The sequence below is a fragment of the Oculina patagonica genome, chromosome 5, assembly GCF_052425735.1.
Source record: "Oculina patagonica isolate OP01 chromosome 5, crgOcupat, whole genome shotgun sequence".
In the NCBI taxonomy this organism is placed as follows: domain Eukaryota; kingdom Metazoa; phylum Cnidaria; class Anthozoa; order Scleractinia; family Oculinidae; genus Oculina; species Oculina patagonica.
The window spans coordinates 13,249,213-13,270,253 of NC_135762.1; the positions used below are offsets into that span (position 1 = coordinate 13,249,213).

General features: G+C 37.6%; 2 protein-coding genes across 17 annotated transcripts in view; both read left to right on the forward strand.

Annotated features, from left to right (window-relative positions):
* Positions 1–21,041, forward strand: part of LOC144655576 (von Willebrand factor D and EGF domain-containing protein-like) — a 118,204-nt gene that overhangs the window by 12,202 nt on the left and 84,961 nt on the right. For all 16 annotated transcript variants that reach the window (XM_078515846.1, XM_078515844.1, XM_078515841.1 and 13 more), the window contains exons 4-5: positions 11,295–11,390; positions 14,614–14,937. In XM_078515846.1, coding sequence (XP_078371972.1) covers positions 11,295–11,390; positions 14,614–14,937 — 420 coding nt within the window. The remainder of the gene's footprint in view (positions 1–11,294; positions 11,391–14,613; positions 14,938–21,041) is intronic.
* On the forward strand, positions 5,965–6,843 carry LOC144654059 (uncharacterized). The gene has a single exon (XM_078514170.1). The coding sequence runs from the start codon at positions 5,965–5,967 to the stop codon at positions 6,841–6,843; it is 879 nt and encodes a 292-aa protein (XP_078370296.1).

Sequence of the window (21,041 nt, forward strand, 5' to 3'; positions counted from 1 at the left end):
TGGATTTTTCAGTAGATTTTAATGGTCAAATTTTCATTGGTCCTTTCATGAAAATATACCATGAATACTGCATAAAAATCCCATGAAAATAACATGAAAATCCCCCTAATATTCAACGCTTCATGGCCCATGAAAAAATTCTTATTGGCCAAATTTTCCATGAAAATGTTATGAATCAAAATGAAGCCATCATGGTTTTTTAATGGCCTTTTCATGGTGATGAAAAATCCATGAATTTAAAAGCTCATTTTTCATGGTGTTGGAATTAATGGAGTTTTCATGGTGTCATTAAATTCATGCCCCATGAAAAACCCATTGTTTTCCCATGAACGGTAGAATATTAATGAGTCATGAAAAATGTAATGACTTTTCGTGACATTTTCACTACCCATGAATTCAGCCCCTCACTTGCTTTTCATGAGGCACACAAAGACATGACCACCATGAAAATTTAGTTTTAACTGTTTTTCACAGTTGAATCAATTACATTTCTGGTGGTTGTTTAAATAAAAACAATAATAAATCAAAGAAAACATGTAACAAACTTACCAAATAGGTGACTTCATACTGAATGTATATTAGATGTATGGTCTTCATTTCATTATCACATACTGTAGCTTCCACTCACTTGAGCAAGCAAAGGTTTTCCAAACAAGCCAACATCAGCTGAAGTTCCACAGACTACTTTGCAATTGACTGTTCATAGTCGGTTTCTCTTGTCATAACAATTAGGTTGCAACACGCAAGTTAACTTGTTAAAGCCGCCTTAATCTCTTTTAATTTCTGATGCTATGTACTTAAAAACTAAATAAATGGCCTGTCAAAGTAATACAAGATGCTTTGTACCTCTTTTATCTTTTATTTATTCGAATAATTCCACTCAACAAAGCAATTTTCATTTTTTTATCATTAATACAAATTTAATCTCAGCATCAACTGGGTGATTTAGTTTTGATTAATTTTAGAAATTAAAATTATATTGATTAAGTTTTTGCCTTTCCAAATAGGAAGGATAATGGTTACAACTGCAATATTTTTTCGACACTTAATGAAATAATTATTATGTTATTTTTATTATTGTTATTATTATGGTAAATGAAAAATAATTTTGAAAAATCCTTCATGATACATCTGCAAAAAAGTAAAAACAACAGTATATTAATATTGATGAAAACCTAAAACATAATGTAGTCCAGATTAAATCTGTCAACCCCTACTTGTAGGTACACGTAAGGAAGTCCACACTAATTTATGAAAGATACATGTGTATTTTCTACACCAGTTAGCCAAATGGCTTAAAAGACTAGATAAAGGTCATGTTTAATTCATCCTACGGATACATAAGCTTTAAGGTCTGACGAAAATGGCGTCAAGAGCAAAAGTGCCAAATATAAAGATCTCACATTGCAAAACTCAAAAATAATAACTGAATGTGTAATAAAATTACACCCATTATGAATGTAACCTTGATGCAGTGACTGCAGTGCTATACATGTATATAATCGAAATAACTGAGGGCCTTCTGTGTACGAATTTAACAAATGCTGCCTTCACTTCAGACCAGATTTCAATCTCAACAGAAATGAACCAGACAGGATATTTAATTTGGTTCCATTCCAGACTGGTTTCAAATTACATGTAGAATAAAATGGACCCAAATCTTTTGGAACTGGTCCCTTGTGTACCCAAGCTGAGAAGGCTACTATTTTTATACAGAAAGCTTACTACTGTGTGACAGTTTAGCTTCATGTGCATACATTTACTGTACATGCTTTAAAGAATACAGCCAATCAGAAACCTACACAAAGAAAGCCATTGCAATATATCATTCTGCAGTATCCACCAGAAAATACAGAAAATACAATGCTTATGTAGTATACATAAGCATACACTGCCTACATGTAGTATTACAGTGGAACCTGATTAATTAATCTCAGTTCAAATTAGATTTTTGGGAAAATTATTTTCCACATGAATGAACAACTGCACAGTCAGAATCAATTCCTCGAATCGGACATTCGAAATATCCAATCTTTCGAAAAACCTGATAATAGAGAGTAAAACCTTTATGTAAACATCAAGGAATTTGTCAAGCAGTGGACAAAACCGATTAGTAAACAGCTTAACACTGCAACCATTCTCACATCCAAGAAAAACAAAAATTATATTGTTAAAATAATACATGACTGTGTAATTCTCGATGACGAACTCGCAATCAGCTTAGATTTTGGGGAAAAAACCTTCCACATGAATGAAGAACTGCAGGGAATCAATTTCTCAAATCATGACATTCGAAATATTAAATCTTTCGAAAAACCTGATAGTACACTGTAGAGATTAAAAACTTTGTGCAGACATTAAGCAGGACGCAAAACTCAGGAATTGATGTGTAAACAGCTTTACATCGCAACTGTTCCCATGTCCATGAAAAACAAAATATTCTTAAAGCAATTATATATAATAAATTGGTTATGACGAATTTGCAATCAGTTTAGATTTTTGGAAAAAAAATCTTCCACGTGAATGAACAACTGCACGAAATCAACTTCCATCGAAAATTTAGAGCAATCGAGGTTTAAAATGTTAACAGCAACAAATAAAGTTTTGCAATCTCGAACAACAGAAAAATCATTTTTTTTTTTTCGTTTTTTTTTTCTTTTAAATACAGTTGAACCCCGGTAACTCAAACTCTGAATGGAAACGAAAAACAGTTCGAGTTAGCGGGGTTTTCGAGTTAACCGATAAAAATGACCGAAAAGTACTGTAGGTCCAAGGGAAATGGAAGTTATCAAAGTTAGTTCAAGTTAGCGGGGTTGTTCGAGTTATCCGAGTTCAAGTTACTGGGGTTCTACTTTAAATTTAAACAGAAATGAAACTACAGGGAAACTGCCGGTTTCACTCTCAATCGGTTTCGCACCGTAAGAGTTCGCTCCCAACATTATACCGCGTTCGCTCTTAGTGAGACCGAGTTCACTCGCTTGTATGACCAAGTTCGCACCCAATAAAAACGTAGTACGCAACCACCCTTTTCGAGTTTGCACCCATGTAATAACTGGGGTTGACGTTTATACCAAATCGCACTGTTAACATAAACCATAATTTCCAGACGATTTCTATAGATTCAGTTGAGCGAACGCTAGCATACTGAAATTGTACGATTCTTAGGTTTTACCGCTAACTTATTCTGTCTTTGAAGGATAAAACTTGTAACTCCTCTTCCTCTTATACTCTGCTTTAGTTGCTTATACTCCTTTTCGACAAAATGAAATGCATTAATCTTCAATCTTCAATTGTGTTAAAGCATGGTCGCCATATTATTGATTGAATACGAAACAGTGGAACCCAGGCTTTCACAAGTTTGAAAACCAAGTTTTCTCTTTACATAAATATGTTACTACTAAAAGCTACCACAGGCTAAAGAAAAATCGATTGGCTTTAATGAAGCGTTCCGGCACGGTGGACCGGAGTGCCCCTGCATTCTGTAGTTGCTCCGAAAACAGATTTAACTTGCATGTATCCTGAAACATCAAGTCACCCGTGGGTGTACTAATGGTAGGTATTCGAAAGCATTGCATAACAAGTATACATGAACATGCACATCAGAAAAAGGCCATTCAAATTTTGCTTCTGCATCTTCATAGCATGTCATAGCAATTTAGTGAATTCAAGCGCAAGCAATATATATAAAATCCCATCTACGAAATACTGTGGTGAACCAGACTACATGTAGCTCTTTCGCTTCACTTTGTTTTCGCTTACGAACGTACATGTAATCAGAGTTCTGAACTGAACGTTGAAGCAGTAGAATCCCGATTCCTCGAAACCTCGATTACTCTAAATTTTCGATTCCTCCAACAATTTTCGTTTTCTTTCGTGCAGTACTTCTCATATATGTTATCCCCGATTTCTCAAAGCAGACCAGTTTTCATTCAGGTGAATTGCGGTTGTTTCGCCAACGAGTTGTAGGAGGGTTTGGAGAGAACAAAAACATATCGATTCATGCAAAGGGAGACCAATTTAACAACAATTTTAAGTGTATAAACCAAACTACTAGCCACTGGACGCTTGTATAGCACAAGAGAGGCTTTACGAAACTACTGAAGTCTACAAATCGAGAACTTTCTTAAAGCGACAGTTCGTAAAGAAAGAAGATTAAAAACCTGAATCCTAAGTCGCACAATTCATTTCATACCTACATAACCGAATAATGTTTAAAGCACCTGATCATTATCCGTAGCAGTAAGTTTGCCAAGCAGGGGATTAGGGGGATCGGTAGCAATGTGTGTCACTCTCTTGTACGGTGGGTTGTTAAAAATGCGATCTCTACTAATCCAGTGTCATGTTCTGTAGTTTCCTCTGTCTATGTTATTTGCCTCAAGCGTAGAATAACCTCAAATTGAAATTAAATTCTTCTTTGGTTTTCTGACAAATATCTCCACTAAATTATCTTTCCGAAGCCCATTTTGAATGAAAAAAGTTCATGACTGTCATTGCCAATGAAAACGCTTGCTTACACACTTTGTAAACGGTTGTTTAATCTTTGATCGTTGTGAAAATTATTTTAATATTTTTAATAGTTTTTTGTATGGTTGAATTTATACGATTATACTTCCTGTAAATCGCTTTAGAATAATTTTATATAATTTTAGCGCTACATAAATTAGATTATTAGGCCAAGTAAAAAAAAAAAAACAAAAAACAAAAAAAAAAACAAAAAAAAATGTTTCCCGTCCGAATTTGTATAAAAAAGAGATCGGGCGGGCGCTTTTTTGTTATTTGTTTTTTTTTCCTCCATCGTCAAATTCTCCAGAAGCGAACTTGCAAAATAAATCCTGACCTCTTCAGACTAGCGTGCCGAGGCTTTAAAATTTTGGCCTGCGTTCTTATTAAAACGCAGACGAAAGCCATATCTTACAGATTTTTCTTTGTACTTAATTGAGGAGTAAGGCCTGTTGAGTTCGTTTCCAAAAAACGAAGCGGGCGGGGACGAGAAACTTTTTTTTCTAACTCAACCTTATTACTAATTTGAGACTCGCAGGTAAATAAAACTAAATGTTTTCCGAAGGAAAATACATTTAGTGCTTTTTTTATACATGCAAAGGATGAACAAATGAAACAAACGAACGAGCAAATTAGGTTTAACGACATCACACATGAGCACGACTCTATTCCTTCTCTAAAATACTGCAAATGTACTACAAATACATCGTAGAATACGTACAAAAGAAAGCAAAGAACTGACTTACTTTCCAGGCATTTTCGAAATCCTTCTACTCTTATAGTTTTCTGACTTCGTGTTTCAAATGAAAAATAGATAGAGCCGATTTTAGCCTCAAACTGTTCCACTGTGGTTCATGGTCTTTCAAAGAACTAGCGACAAATTTCCTGGAACTTCCGAGAAGTGAGCTTGAAAAGACGCCACAGCAAAAGCACATGCCTAAGTCACGTTCAAACCACGTGCTTTTCACATTGATCGCATTCAGTCAGCTAAATATATCCCGCGAGGGAAACATTTGATACAAATGTCAGTTTCCCAAAATGTTTGATACAAATGTTTCCCTCCAGGGTTACATTTGCAAAGTCACATGATCAAAAAATCAGCTAATGAAAATTGTATTTAGAGCAAAAGAAACTGCAGATGTATAACAAAATAGTTTTAACGCTGAACACTTCCTGGAGAAAATATATTTTAAGCAAGTTTGACGTCAAAAAAGACGCCAACCGATCGACCGTAACAAGTCCGATTTTAAACGTTTACAGTCTGTACCAGACAGTTTCGTGTGCGTTTCCTGTGCATTTTTTTTTTTAAATAATTTCTTTGTATCTAAATGTAACAATTATATTAACCCTCGGACGTATGATGCCATGATATGTACACCGTGTCTCATGGTAGATTTTGCATACGGCAGCATGGCGGCCGGACGGACTTTTCCGTAGTCCGTTTCTTCATCTTCCCGATGGCCGATGACCGAAGAAGATAAAAGCAAGGAAGGCCTTATCACCTTTTATTTACGGGGCAAACGGCAGGAAAGATGCAGCAGCAGCAGCTCCCCTGATTCCAAAACTCCGCCTGCCAAATCGGTAAGAATTATGACTTCAACTTCTGACAGCAGCGAAATGGCGGATATGCGCGAGATTCTGACTCAAATACAAGACAATACCAACAAACTGTTAGAAGACAATCAAACTTTGCGAAAGCAATACGCCGACTTGCATGAATCACTTAGTTTTCATATAGCTGAAGTGGAAAAGCTTGTAAAGGAAAACAAAACCTTAAAGAAAGAAGTCAAGTCTCTAAAAGCTAATCTCAAAGAAGTCAAAGAAGACAATGATACAATGGCCGAAGACCTTGCCACCGCTATCAACAAGATTGACGACGTTGAACAGTATTCGAGAAAACATAATCTAGAGTTTCATGGAATCCCAGAGAGCTCACAAGAAAACCTGGCCGAACAAATTATTAAGCTCGGAAATGTGCTTAACGTCCCTATTCGAAACAATGATATTGACATCTGCCACCGGTTATCCGCAAACAAGAAATCAAACAAACCCAGGCCAATCATTGCCAGATTTAAATCGTACGAAGCTAAGAACGCACTACACAGCGCTCGCAAGCAGTTGAAGAATCAAAGATTAAACCATGTTTTCCCTGGAGCAGACATCGTATACATCAATGAGAACCTCACCAGAAGACGCCGCGAACTTTTCAACAAAGTCTGGAAAACCAAAAAGTTGAACCATTGGCACAGTGTGTGGACAGTTGATGGTAAAGTCTTTTTCAAAATTTCTGTTGATGATGCCCCGGAAAGAATCTATAGCTTAGAAGACTTGGATAATTTCTAGGTTAATTACTTCTTTATTATCTATGGTTACAGCTAGTTTTAAGGTATTACGGAAGGAAAATTGGCGTTTTCGTTCCAAGCGAAATTGTGTGCAAACCATCAATGGTTACCCCAATAAAGTATATATTTTTTGAAAACTTATTGAATTAAGATTGTTATTTTGGATTTTTTTTTTGATCATATAGACCATAATAAGCAACGTCAGCATTTTGTTTGCAATTATGATGTTGCGCAACTTTAGGTTTATTTGAGAACACATTTACATGAGAGCAAGAACTTTTATGTGGAATTTGATCTACATATATTGCTCTAAAAAACGGTGTCTCAGATTTTTCTTTTCTTGCTCCATTAATTTTTTATGAAACTTTAATCTCAAAGAAGCCCTAAAAGCGCCATTTTAAAGTTTAAAAATTCATAAATAATTAATGGTGCAAGAAGAGAAATATCTGAGACACCGTTTTTTAGAGCAATATATGTAGATCAAATTCCACATAAAAGTTTAGGCTCTCATGTAAATGTGTTCTCAAATAAACCCAAAGTTGCGCAACATCATAATTGTAAACAAAATGCTGACGTTGCTTATTATGGGCTATATGATGCAAACAAAATCCCTCATTAGAATCTTTTTTCAATAAACTTTCAGGAAATATATACTTTATTGGGGTTACCATTGATGGTTTGCACACAATTTGACTTAGAACGAAAACGCCAATTTTCCTTCCGTGATACCTAATGTATTGCCTAAAATCATGTATTTTCCAGATACTTCTATTTAATAAGGCTTCGCCCTTGCACATAATTTTTTCCCCATCACGTTGAACGAAACCAGAATAAATAATTAGGTCGCGGGGAGGCGTAGAGAGGACACCTTTAATTATTTTCATGAGTTTTAGTCATTCTCTAGTATCCCTTTTATACAATAAGCCGCTTGTCGGCTCATTTAGTTTCTATTGTGTGTTTAATGTTAATTTATTTTCGTTTTTAAATAGTTGTAGTCGGGCACATCTCTTGGGAAATATCCTTTTTGAGCGATGCGCATTTGTTGCCCTGAAATTTATGTTTTTAAGTAAACATAAATCTTAAATGTATTTCTCTGAACATCAGAGGTATGAATAAGTCGATCAAACGAAGGAATTTATTTCGTTGGCTCCATAACGGTAAATATGACGTAATTTTCTTACAAGGAACCTATAGCGACGACAAAATTGAAAACATATGGCGCGCGGAATGGGGTGGTGACGTTTTCTACTCCCATGGTTCAAAACACAGCAGAGGCGTGATGGTGTTAATCAAATCGACTCTCAAAACTGAAAACCCTGACATTATCCGAGACAAAAAAGGGAGGTTTCTTCTCGTTCGAGCTTCGCTACAAGATGAAGAATTTTGTTTTGTCAACATTTACGCTCCAAATGATCCAAGTCTCCAAAAAACTTTTTCCAATGAATTGTCTAACAAATTGCGACCCTACTCTAACGACAATATCATCATTGGTGGCGATTTCAACTGCCCGCTTGAAAGTGTTGATAAGACCGGAGGAAAAAATACAAACAACCGAAAAAGCGTTATTGATAGTATAAACGACCTTCGCAACACTTTGGGTCTCGTTAACATTTGGCGACTTCATCATCCCTCCTCCCAGCGTTTCACGTGGAGCAACGGTTCTGGCAAAATACAATGCCGCCTAGATTACTGGCTTGTGTCTAAACACCTAGTGCCGCGCACATGCAAAACGGAGTTTAAAGCATATCATGATTCCGATCATTTCCCAATCTATGTCGAAATTCAGTACGAAAATTTACAGAAAAAACCTGGTCCAGGATTTTGGAAATGCATGCACTCTCTTACAAACATAATTATGAAAGAGATGGTCGTAAAGCAGTTCATGGCCATCTCGTTCTTGGCATGCTCTGCATAAAATATAATAATGCCAAAATACCCTGCACTAGGGTGATTTACGGTTGTGATCAATCTTGTGATGGTGGATGTAATAAGAAGGCCTTCCAACAGGCTAAAGAGACAAGCAACACAGACACAGAGACACAACACTAAAGAGCCACAAGTAACATGATTAGGGCACTGAAATGGGGCAGCGATGTGTTTAAACCCTTAAAAATGGCAACGACATTGGAAAGTTGTGCATTTCACATTGACTCAATTGACGATCAATAAAAATGGCATGAAAGTGACCGAGAGTGCAGCAAATGGCATCTCTGAGTGCTCAGATTCTTAAAGGCCACTTAAAGGCCTGGGTTGTGTTCAAAACCCTTCCCAAATTATTACAGGGACACGTATCAAAATAAAAAATCAAAACATTTATTTAATATTTTTTTTAACTATTGCTATATTGGCCAGCCCGAGCCATGGCCTTCTTTTGTCCTGCTTGCACCTGAAAACAAAAAACAAAAAAACAAGTTAACAAAAAGGAAGTTTGAGCCAGTCATCCATAAAATAAAGAATAAAATACAGCAAATGTAGCTCTTATTTTGTGCTACATGTAATTTGCCCAATGCACAAACAGTGGGATATGTTTCATTAAGCTTTGTAACAATAATTCAATAATCCACCTTCAATGGCCGCCAAAATGGCGGCGCTGTCCGCGAACTCTGTTTGAATCAAGCAAAATATTCCGCTCCACTTCGATGAAATCTCACAAGTCTTGAACATGGCGTCCACAGATCTTCGAAGGTTTGTTTCGGAGTTGAAAAGTCCCGGATATTGAACGAGAAGTCCTGGATCAAACCATTGTTTTAGTGCCGCTATTTTTCCGCTATTATTTTTTCGATTTTTCCGTATTTTTCAGCGGAGCAATAGAAAAGTAACGTCACCTGTTCTTCCAAAACTGGCATTCAACTGAACTATAGACCGAGTATAAACAATTCAAAATGGCCGATAAAACGCAAAAAACGCGACGATAACAAGTAAGAATGATTTTTTATTTATCCGCATAGCGGTGATGCGAGGGCTCCCTGTGTGTTTATTGAAATTTCCAAAGCAGCATACATAACAGTGCCATTCAAGAGAATACCTTAAAATTTTGGTTATAAGCCCATCTAACTAAAAAAACATCCGATTATAAGCCTCCTGGACGAGGTCGTAGGCCGAGTCTAATTTGGCTGTCAGAGGAATTTTTTGAATCTAAATTTTTCCAAATTGGACAAGTATGTAGTCCGGTTACGTATTATTATATAGCTTGTAGTCAGTAAATCCAGCGTAAACAATAAACTTATGTCCAGAACTGGAAAAGCATTCAACAATAGTAGGCATGACACAGCACATACAACTCACTTAAAGCATTGTCTTCACAAATAAAACTTAAACAAAACAGTGTAATTTTATTCACCCGAGCTTGCGAAGCTTGCTACAAAGTGAGTGAAAACACTGCATCAGTCAATGTAAGTCGTAAACAAAGTGTCCGAAGAGCTTAACGACTTCTTCAATCTGACATACTCCTTTCCACTATCTCGTTGGTACTTCATCGCCGTCTTTTCTTTTCAAACTTCCGCAAAAAAAAAAAAACGACGAAGAATTGTATCTACCTCATGGCGATGAATATCTGAAAGATTTCTTGCTCGCTTCACTGCACTTAAGCTTACTTTCACCCAAGTTTTGTACTATTGGAGGGGTTCTGCTCTTGGTTTGTGCTTCTTAGTGTAGCGGGCTCCTCTCCTGACAACGTAGAAAATTATTCTTTGTTTTGAAAAGCTCAAAAGGAATGGAAAAACGTAGCAAACTTGCCTTATAAAATGCCGCCATTGTTGACAAACAATGCAACAAGTTTACAGGGCTGACGCCATGCTTTGTGCTAATTGGCTAATATCCGCCACATGTTGTTTTTTTTCTTGGATTTGATTGACTGAGACAAAACTGTCCAATTTAACAGTTTGTGCATTTTACCTGAAAGTCCTAATTGAAACTATCAAATTTAATCCCAAATTGGACAGTTTTAGAAATTAAGGAAAAATATAGGATTTACTGACAGCTATATAATTATATTATAGTTTATCTATATATTAGGTATATAACTTCCACTCGGTGAAAATTCGTTAAAAAATCACGCAAAATCCATCTTATTAGCCAATTGTGTTTGATGCCGTCATTCTGGTAAGGTTTAAACCTTGATGTGGATTTTTGCTTTTCGTGAAAATATAAAGTAGTATCTTGCAAAATGACCAATAGTCCATTTTACAGGTGCCTGCAAAGTGACATGGCCTTTGAATGGTAGTGAGGCTGGAGGTGACCTTGCACTGCTACAAACCTCTCTGCTTTATCATGTAAATAAAAACTAGTTATCATCAAAACAACATGATTTACACAACAAAAGCGGAGGGGCTTGTACCAAAACAAGGTCATCTTCACCCTTACTTCCATTCAAAGGTCAGGTCACTGAGCAGACAACTGTAAAATGGACTATTTTGTGATACATATACATATACTGATTTATTTCTATATTAGATTTCATGCAACGTAACCGCCCGGTATACTTCATCCCCATTGAACCCGTGGTGCCACCCTCAAAATATTCGTAAACCATTCTTTGCGGGATTAAAGGTAAGAGATGGTCCTTTTAATTACCAATATACTTCATTATTTAACAAAACAGGTGTCGATGATAGCAACTGGTGATAAATCTTAATTTGAAATAGTACTTGACAAAAACAGTAGATATGTTACTTTGTATTTAACGGTAAGCAAGTCACAGTTAACCCATCATATTTGCAAGGTTTTCGCACCAATCCCGATCCCAGGCTCTCTCCTTTTCCCTTTTCCATCGTTCAGTAGTGAAACCCTTCTCCGTGTAAAAAAATATGTCGTGTGGTAGGGAAAACAGAGTGTTCGTCACTTCTAATATTGACGTGATAAATATAATACGTGTTTTAGTGTTTAGTTATAGGAGCGTTATGTTTTGAAATTGTACACTGCTGCTTCACCTGACTTTTGCTTAAATACTCAACTGGCATTACCGCTGCAACTCAATACTAACTCATTGGCATTTAGAAAGTCAATTTTCTAACTGGGCGAAAAAACAAATTACATCGACTGGACGAATCCGAATGTGCGGGCGAAAAAAAAAACTACTTTTCTTTGGGAAAAGAGTTGTTCCCTCCAAATTTCATCTACCATCATGCCTACATCAGCATCTAGGGCTGGATTAAAAAAAAATAAAACTACACTAATTTGACAAAAGGTGGACTCCGCGATCCATAATAACGTGGGCCTTCAAGCCAGTCCTGTGGCAGCTGTAGCCCTGTGGCAGCTTGGCTGTCACCGGGGTTGACTAGGCACGCCACCTAGCCCCCTGGTCTGGCCAGATTAACTTTAACGGAATTTTTTTACATTTTTAAGGTTTTAAAGCACATTTTTATTGATTTTGAGTACTTTGCAGTAATTTTGGGTGGTTTTCTGGCATTTTGGAAAAATTTTGAAATCCAAGATGGCGGATGCAAGATGGCGGCTATTTTGACATCATGATGTAATTGTCACGTGATGTGACATCACCATCCCACGTGACATACCAAAAGAAAGATGTTTGGACATACAATACATCCTATAAGTTTCATTGTGATTGCTTTAATATTTTGGAAGATACATAGGGGGGGACTTCCGACGCCCCTGGGAAATGTCTTAATGACCAATCTCCTTTCTTATGTGGACTTCAAATTTCGGTTCTGTCGTGGGGAAAACAGCTTTTCTGTTGAATGGGACCTACTGTATCCTCTCTAAAAATTAACTTTTCCTGTGTTATGGTTTATATTAAATCAGTTTAGAAGCTAGTCAAGGAAGGAAAACTTAGTATTAAGGAGATCAGAGCATAAGGAATATGTGGTCAATGCTGTGAGGCACATCTATGAAAATAACGTTTCTGCTAATTTGCGCAAGGAAGAAAGGGCAAATCAAACTCGGTAAAGAAAACTAAGAGTTTGGAGACTATGACTGGCAGAAACTTGTTGAAGAACAAAAGCTAAACACAGTTTATGTCTACGAGCTTGACAAATACTTAAAAGCATACAACCTTTCTTTTACTAAGGCCCGGGTCGCACTTGGGACAAAATCGGGACAAGTTTATTTTGATAACCAAAAAAACTGTCAGATTCCTGTCATCAGTTGACCACGCCAAGTGCGACCTACTTGTCCCTACGCGGACAAAAACTTGTCCACGGAGACAAATCTTCAAAGAAGCCGTCGTCCTGCCTCAACGCAGGACTTTTTGCGAACAACAAACAAAAATTGTTTTTCTTGTGACAAAAGTGTCAATCAGTTCAGTGATCCGTAAAAAATTGTTCGCTTCACATTTTACTGTCTAGTCTGATGAACACGAATTCAAGCGGTTTTCGACCGAATATTTCCGTTATTTGGGAAAAGAGCCCTCGCCAAGATAATTCAAATGAAAGGAAAGATCGGTATAGGCTAGGGCAACTGTTCTGTAGCCGCAGTCCGAATCATGATGCACAGCAATTTGCTCATCAAATTTTCCGCTTTATATGGCGGCACGCTTTCTTTTATATGAGCTTCGACATCGTTACGAACGCTCGCAATAAGAAGGTAGAAACAAAAATTTGCGTTGATTTGATTCAATGCGACCGGTTTGTCTCTCCCTTTTGAATGTTATTTTTGCTGCGAAATTAACACAGTAACAAGTGACGGGTAATTTTGTGTGTCCAAGTGCGACCCTAAATACAACAATTCAAATTGTCTCGGACAAGTTCCGAGACAAACATTGTCCTCAACATCTTGCAACATTTCAAATGTTTGTCTAAAGTGCGACCCGGGCCTAAGCGGAGTAAGCAGGACAAAATTAAGCTCATAACTGCTCATCATGAAGAGGGTAAGGGTAGACCAAGGCAGTCTCCAGGTGAAAGTAGCAGCAATGATTCGTGCCAGTCTACTGACTCAGACTTTACAGACTATACTGATATCGATGAACTACACTCCCAAGAATCATCCTCTTGCAGCTCTACTGATTAAGAATAGGTAATATATTGAACTGTTACCTAGACATTTAAAACACATATTTTTTACAATTTTACAATCACGATTACGGTTTCAAGGATGCATATGGATTATTGTTGGGAAAATTTAGATATACTGAAATCGCTTAGTTGCAATTTATCATTCCATTTTTATAACTCAGTTGTACATGTTAAATGACTAGTAATGAGTAGAGGCAAATGTGGTTGGCCAAAATAGTGTCAAAATAAAAGAATTGAACCCTTGCTTCATTCACCTTTGAAGTCAGTAGAAGGAAGTTGGAAAGCCGATGTAAAGTTTCCAACAAACCCCCCCCCCCCCTCATAAGGCCTCTCAATATGAGACAACCCCCCCCTAAATACCTTTCCAAAAAAAGGAAGCCCCCTTAAATTTTGCCGACCCCCCCCCCCCCATGCGCTAATAAATGAATGCCCCCTAATTATTATCACGAGTGGAATTCTTGAAATAATAGAAGCCTTGAATGGTTGATCATCCACTTATTTGAGGCGATTACCCTAATCAACTCGGTAACCTTTGTACTCTGGTATTCTCTTTGCAAGAAAATTTCCTTCGAGCAATTCCTCTGCAATCTATTTTTCTCGCTAACCGCCTCCCACCCCCTCGCGCCATCCGTTTTGCGCTAATGTGCGGTTCTCTTGCGATTCTTTTCCGGCGAAAAACACAGTCAAAAAATGAGAGGGCTGTTAAGAGTCTAAGAAATTCCCAATGCAACTATTATTAGTTGCACTGTTAAAGCACTGTTGAATATTCACTGATTTTAATATAATATCTGGGTTGTTTGCAGGTTGAGCCAACTACAATACAAATAACGGAATGTTCTCAGAATATTACGAGTTTTACTATAACGCCCACTATACCAGTTGGAAAAAGGTCACAAGACGACCACTACTTAAACATCAGCTTTTGGCTACCAAAAGGAATACTTCTGGTCAACCAGTCAAAATGTGCCGTAGAGATTAAGGATATGATTCCAGTAACAGTACGTATAATTGCAACATGTAAAAACTACCCAACCGACGAAACCGGTGTCGATAGAGTAATTATTCCAAGAATGGAAGGCGGCCACAGTAGATTCTGGAACAGAGATATGCACCTACCGGCTATATGGGTACGTCATCTATTCTTTATAAAAAGGGATAATTGCAAGAGAAGCTGACTTTATTATGTTAGGTATAGTCCGAAAAAATACTTCGACACACCTTAGACAAGACGTTTCGCTATTCTTACACGTCACGACGCAAAATTAACATTTCGTTTATTCCAGGTAGGTAGGGGGCAGGGGGCTTTTTTTTGGGAGAGGGGGGAGTTCGAGAAAGCCGGCATTTTTCTTTGTCGGCATAGCGGTGCTGAGAGACGGTGCAAATCTGTGTCAATCAAGCCGTTGCGAAGAAAGACGTCATCCAAATTATGGTTTTTTTTTTCGGGAAATATTTTAATGTCAATGAATGCATGCGTGTAGAATGCAAATAGTGGCGGTTTTTGCGTTTGATGTTCTACGCCGCAGAGATGTTTTTTTTTTGCACTTTCAGCCGGATTTCTCACATGATGTTTCACGTCACTAGTTAGTGCTTTCGGTCGTCTTGGCGGTCACACCAATGCAGTTAACTATAGTTAGTTCTGATTAGCTTTTGAATAATTTCAAATTTAAATTAATTTATGACAGCCCTTGTTATTGATCTGTGTCTAGTTGTGCGTTTATTTTTCTATTTTTGCACGCAATCTCGGCGTTGAAGAAAATAAAATGAAGTAAGGATGAAGCCGAATAATTCAAGCTTTATATTTGCTTACATTGGTGATATGTGATTTCTTGCCATGTTGTTTTTCTTTTTTCCTTCCCTTCACACTTTGTTATGTCCATCTCGCACGTGCAAAAAAAATTGTCGCATTCTGACTGGTTTTTCCTTTGTAAACTTAAGACTAACCTATGAAACCTGCTTGAGTTTAACTATAGTTAGTGTGCATTGTTTTGGATCGATCAGCGAGGCGTAAATTTTCTAACTATAGTTAGGGTGAACAGAGAAGCGGTATCATTACCGAAATAGCTAACTATAGTTAACGCCGTCTTAACTATAGTTAGCAGTCCAGATGTGACCGCAGCCATTGACGGCGTGGAATATCAAGCGAAAAAATTGTCGCATTTGACAACCAAAAAATGGTTAATCATATCGGAAACATTGAAATTCACAGCATGAAAACATAACTTTACTGTGGCTTAAGCTCAAGCAAAGCTGGCGTAAATTTGGAATGTAATCAGCTTTACGCTAACTTTACATTTTTTTAACCTGACCTTTATGCCAGCTATAAACTCAAGTGTAAAGGCAGATAAAGAAACGCCTTTTCACCAATTTTAAATCACCTTTACACGCGGTAGCTCAAAGGTCGGTTTAACCACCTTTAAGGACATGTAATTGAAGGCGTCGAACTTTTAGGTCACCAACTTTATCAACACGGTGTTCATTTTGAAGGTGTTTTCCGATGGCGAAAAATCGGTGTTCGTCAATGCGCTAGTAAAGGTGAAAGCTCGTGTAACCGATGTATTCTACATCGCACAGATCACATACATAGATATAAACAACGCATGCGTTGTCAGGGAAAGTTCGATTGCTTGATCCATGAAATGTTGTGAATTCGCATGAAGACACCGAGCCTTAACCCTCATTGGGACTCAATTCGCGCAAACGTATATATTTGTCTAGGCTTTGAACAAGTGTTTGTCAAGTGTTTGTCAACTCACTGAAATGAGCATGATCACTGAACAGTTATTTTAACTAAAATTTATTTAATTTCGCACCTCTATACCTTTAGTTAGTTTTTTCGCACATGAATTTTCTAACTTGATAAGTGTGCCAAAATAAATTTATAAAGAAAAAAAAACGAAAAAACAATCATATAGACTCTTGGTCTTAGGCCATCGTAACTAGATTAAAAATATAGCATACAAAACGTCAAGTTTAGTAAAATGCGATTTTTCATAATATTTATCACCGCTGTTTGTATTATATTTTTAATCACGAAAAAACAAGTCGCTTAAACTTGTAACTAGTTTAAGCTGTTACAGCAATCAAGACTAACTTTGTGACTTATTACTGTCCTACCGGCTAGTGAAAGAAATAAATTCAAATAATAATTATAAATGTAAATAATAATTAATTATAATAAAAAATATCCCAGAATCCTTATAAATGTGAAAAGTGAGCCAGAAGTTTTAAAATTGCGTAAATCAACGGATATTGTAAGTTTAAATCAAAAAGGGACTTACCTTGAGAGTTTTGAAGAATCCCTTTTCTACAAAATTGTTATTTTGCCCAAAGTAAAGTTCAACGAAAATTAATAAAGGAGAACTTGAAAGCTCAAATAATCATTTTTTCCGCCATGTTGGTTTTCTAGAAGTCACTATAGGACTAAATGCATGCGTTCGGTAAAGCTGTGTTCTGTTATTAGAATTTATTTTAAGCTTACATGTATACTAATTTTCTTCATAACAAATCGAGCACAAAATCATAGCTATCGAGTTTGTCAAAAAATATTTGGTTGGGAATACCTTCATCGGGAGTCCCCCTCGATTGACTCAATCAACCTTATTCTAATTGAATTTTTAGTTTGTTTTGATAAAGCAGCGAGAGATGGATTTGGCTTATAAAATATATTCAAGCTCAAATTTTTGTTTCATGGCCTAAAGAGTCAATGCCAATCCATGTCAATTAATTTATTAAAGTTCATAATCAATGAACAATCGATCGCTTTTATTGATTGTCATTGACTGTCAATTTTATCGATCAATTATAAATAACATTGATTTTCTTAGGATTATTACTGCAATAACCTGAGGGAAAACTCCGAGATGAGAAATACAACACAATCTTGTATAAACAAAATTATTTATGTTATCTGCGAGGTTATGTAGCTGTTAGGTGAGCGAATAATCTTCTAACGCGTACCATATTTATTCAAATAAACGCCATGCATTTATTTGATTTTTCGTCATTCGAGTGCAGCGTATATTCGAGGGCGGCGTTTACACAAGGGAGGTCCTAATATGAGGGTGGAGTTTATTTAAAATCCAATACATTTCTTGCTAACAGATACAGGGTAACTGAACACTTGCATTTTAAAAACAGAAAAATGTTTTAGTACTTGTCTGAGGTCATTTTTAATATCTTAAAACATTGGTAGAATTAAGGAAAATATTTTCGAGGCTTGCTCAAACCTGATTATTAACGGATTTTCTTTTTGACTCTTTTTGTTGGACTAATTATATTAATTCCAGCTAGTCGAGACCCTGGCATCGTGATACCAAGAACCCGGCAAACTGGGTTCAGTGTTGTGTCTGGCGTTGGCAAAACCCAGCCAGCCCGGCTAACTGCACTACGCCGGCTCATAATCAGGCCGTTACTCATTAAAAAATGCTTTCAAGAGTGGATTTGTCCTGCAATTTGCTTCGATTAGTAGGACCCAATAAGAGGTGACTGTATGCAGGCTAGTGTTTTTTTTTTAAGAAAGCTTTGGTATCTTAGTGTGTATGAGCAAACACAGACTGAGTGTTTTTTTTGCAAAAATGTTTTCTTCACTGATAGACATGCACCTTTTCATAATTTAACCCTCTTCAGACCGGGGGGTGGGGGGGGGGGGGCTTTTGAGGCCCGCCCGCGCTGACTTTGGACGCTTCTAACTTTTTCAAGATTCAACTAAACCCTGCCAAAATTTTATCTTAAATTTATCTGGAAATAATTTGGTAGGAGAAGACTGGGGCGAGGACAAGATGGCGGAATAGTCGTGTTTTTTGAAGCTCCGTCAACAGTAGCCGTAAAAGCTTTATTGCAGCCTATGTCCGCTAATCTATTTAAGAGAAAAGTTCGGTCACCATCAGACGTTTATGCCAACATTCCTGAAGAAAAAAGGACGCGGGACCACACTGAGTCAGAATATAGTGAAAGGCGAGACGAAGCGTTGGGCCGACCACGTGCAATGGCGGCGGAGATTGCCACAAAGATGGACTTAGTACTGTCCAAATTGGATAATATAGAAAGCAGGCTGAACAGTGTATGCTCGTCAGTAGCCAACATCGAAGAAGCGTTAACAAACATTGAAAAAGATGTTGCGGACCTGAAAGTTAAAACTGAAGGCAACAAAACAAACGTAAGTCAGCTCAAAGAAAGGGTGGATTTTAACGAGGGAGATATCGCGGAGGCGAAGCGTGATGCGGCGGCAGTAAAACTAGAAGCAGAGAAACTTAAAATGAACCTACTGTACTTTGAAACTTACAATAGGAGAGAAAACTTGAAGTTTTTCGGAATAGAGGAAAATACAAGTAACGTCGCCGAAGACATCGGAGACGCGAATATGGATGGTTCGCCGCATATGACCGAAGACACGAAGCAAGCAAGTCATGTACAACTTTCTGGAGCAAGAGTTGAAGATCAGCAACGCTAGAAACAGGATAGAGTTCCAAAGGATCCACCGTCTGGGCAAGCCAAACAACAAAGGTCCTAGACCAATTATTGCCAGATTTCTGCGTCACAAGCCCGCAAGCATCTGAAGGGAAAATATTTCTCCGTCTTCGATGATATTCCAAAGGAACTTTATGACTTAAGGAAACAACAGCGAGGAAAACTTAAAGATGCAAGGAAGAAGGGTCACACAGCGTTTTTCAGTAAGAAATATCCGGACAGATTATATGTTGATGGAAAAATTATTTCTCAAGACGGGCCTTTCGCTTAATTTTCAAATTTACATATGTAGATTTTGGACAGGTTTCTTTTTTTTTCTTGCACGCTTTTTCTCACCTAATACTTGTCACTTAAATTTCTACTAAACACAAGCTCGATAAGCTGCAAAAACAAGATGAATTAATTACATCCTTAGCCACCACAAAAGGAGCGGAGCATCAAACACGCTATTTACCGATGGTGTGAAACTGCCCAAACAAAATCTTCGATGCACTGGGTAGGTAAGCAGTCAATATTTTTTCTTAGCTTTTTGTTTTGTATTTATGTGTTAGGTTGCCCAAGCTTTATACTTGTTTTAGTCGCTCTGTATGAGCGTGTCGTGTGGTTAGCTTTTAGATCAGTATTTGCTTCCAATGTTTGGAAGCTCCCGTTTATATACAGAATTAGCTTGTTTAAAGATTATTATAGAAAACCGTTAATTTCAAACACCCGCATTATCTTCAACATGGTCGTGACACTTCAGCTGCTCGCAGAAATAATTTTTATTTCTAGACACTTTAAGGATATCGATACATGGATCTTAAAATATGTTCGCTTAATGTAAGAGGCTTGGGAGACATGCTAAAGAGAAGGGAAATGTTCTCTTGGCTCAGGGCAAAAAATAGCTCTATTTATTTTCTACAAGAAGTCCATTGCTGCGAGAGCATGTCCACCATGTGGTCGGCAAAATGGGGATACAAATCCTTTTTTAGTTGCTGTACGAGCGCAAAGGCAGGAGATGCAATTCTATTTAACAATACATTCGATTTCGAAATGAAACGAGTGTACTGTGATCCAAATGGACGATTCATTATTTGCGACATCCAAACCAACCAAAAGTATATAACGCTGGCCACCATATACGCTCCCAACGACGATGACGCGGCTTTCTTCGAAGGCTTCTTCGAGCACTTATCAGATTTTCAATGTGAAGAAGTAGTTATTGGTGGCGATTTCAACTTAGAGCCTGTTTATATGGAGTAGAGTTGTCCCTGGTAGGAGAGTTACCCTCTCCCCCGCGCTATCTTTTGCCGAGCGTTTATATGAGAAAGTTGTCCCTGTTGACCGAGCCAAAACTTGGCACTGTCGGTTCAAAAGACTGGCGAGAGTTATTTTGAAATATCTATTTTCGCGGCCTTTTCTAAAATCAGGAACGCTGAAACATCTACGAAGACCATTTTGGACAATTTACCGCCGACTTCGATGTTGTTTTGGCCGATTGCGGCATTTGCACATGCTCCGTATTTGTCAACTTGTCCCTGGTAGGCGAGGCAAAAATAACCAAACTGTTTATATGGAAAAAAGTTGGCTCGCTCCCCAGGGTCACCCTACCTTCAAAGCGAGTGACCCTCCACCCAGGGTAACCCTGCCCCCCGAGCCAACTTTGCAATTTCTCATATAAACAGTTCGCAGCTACTTTTTAAGAAACGTATGAAAAGCTCTCTCGCCCGGGGTGGCTCGGTATGGAGGGTAACCCTCCTACTAGGGACAACTCTCCTCCATATAA

What these genes read in the sequence shown, in the direction of transcription:
- LOC144654059 (XM_078514170.1), top strand. Translation starts at nt 5,965, where the DNA reads ATGACCGAAGAAGATAAAAGCAAGGAAGGCCTTATCACCTTTTATTTA.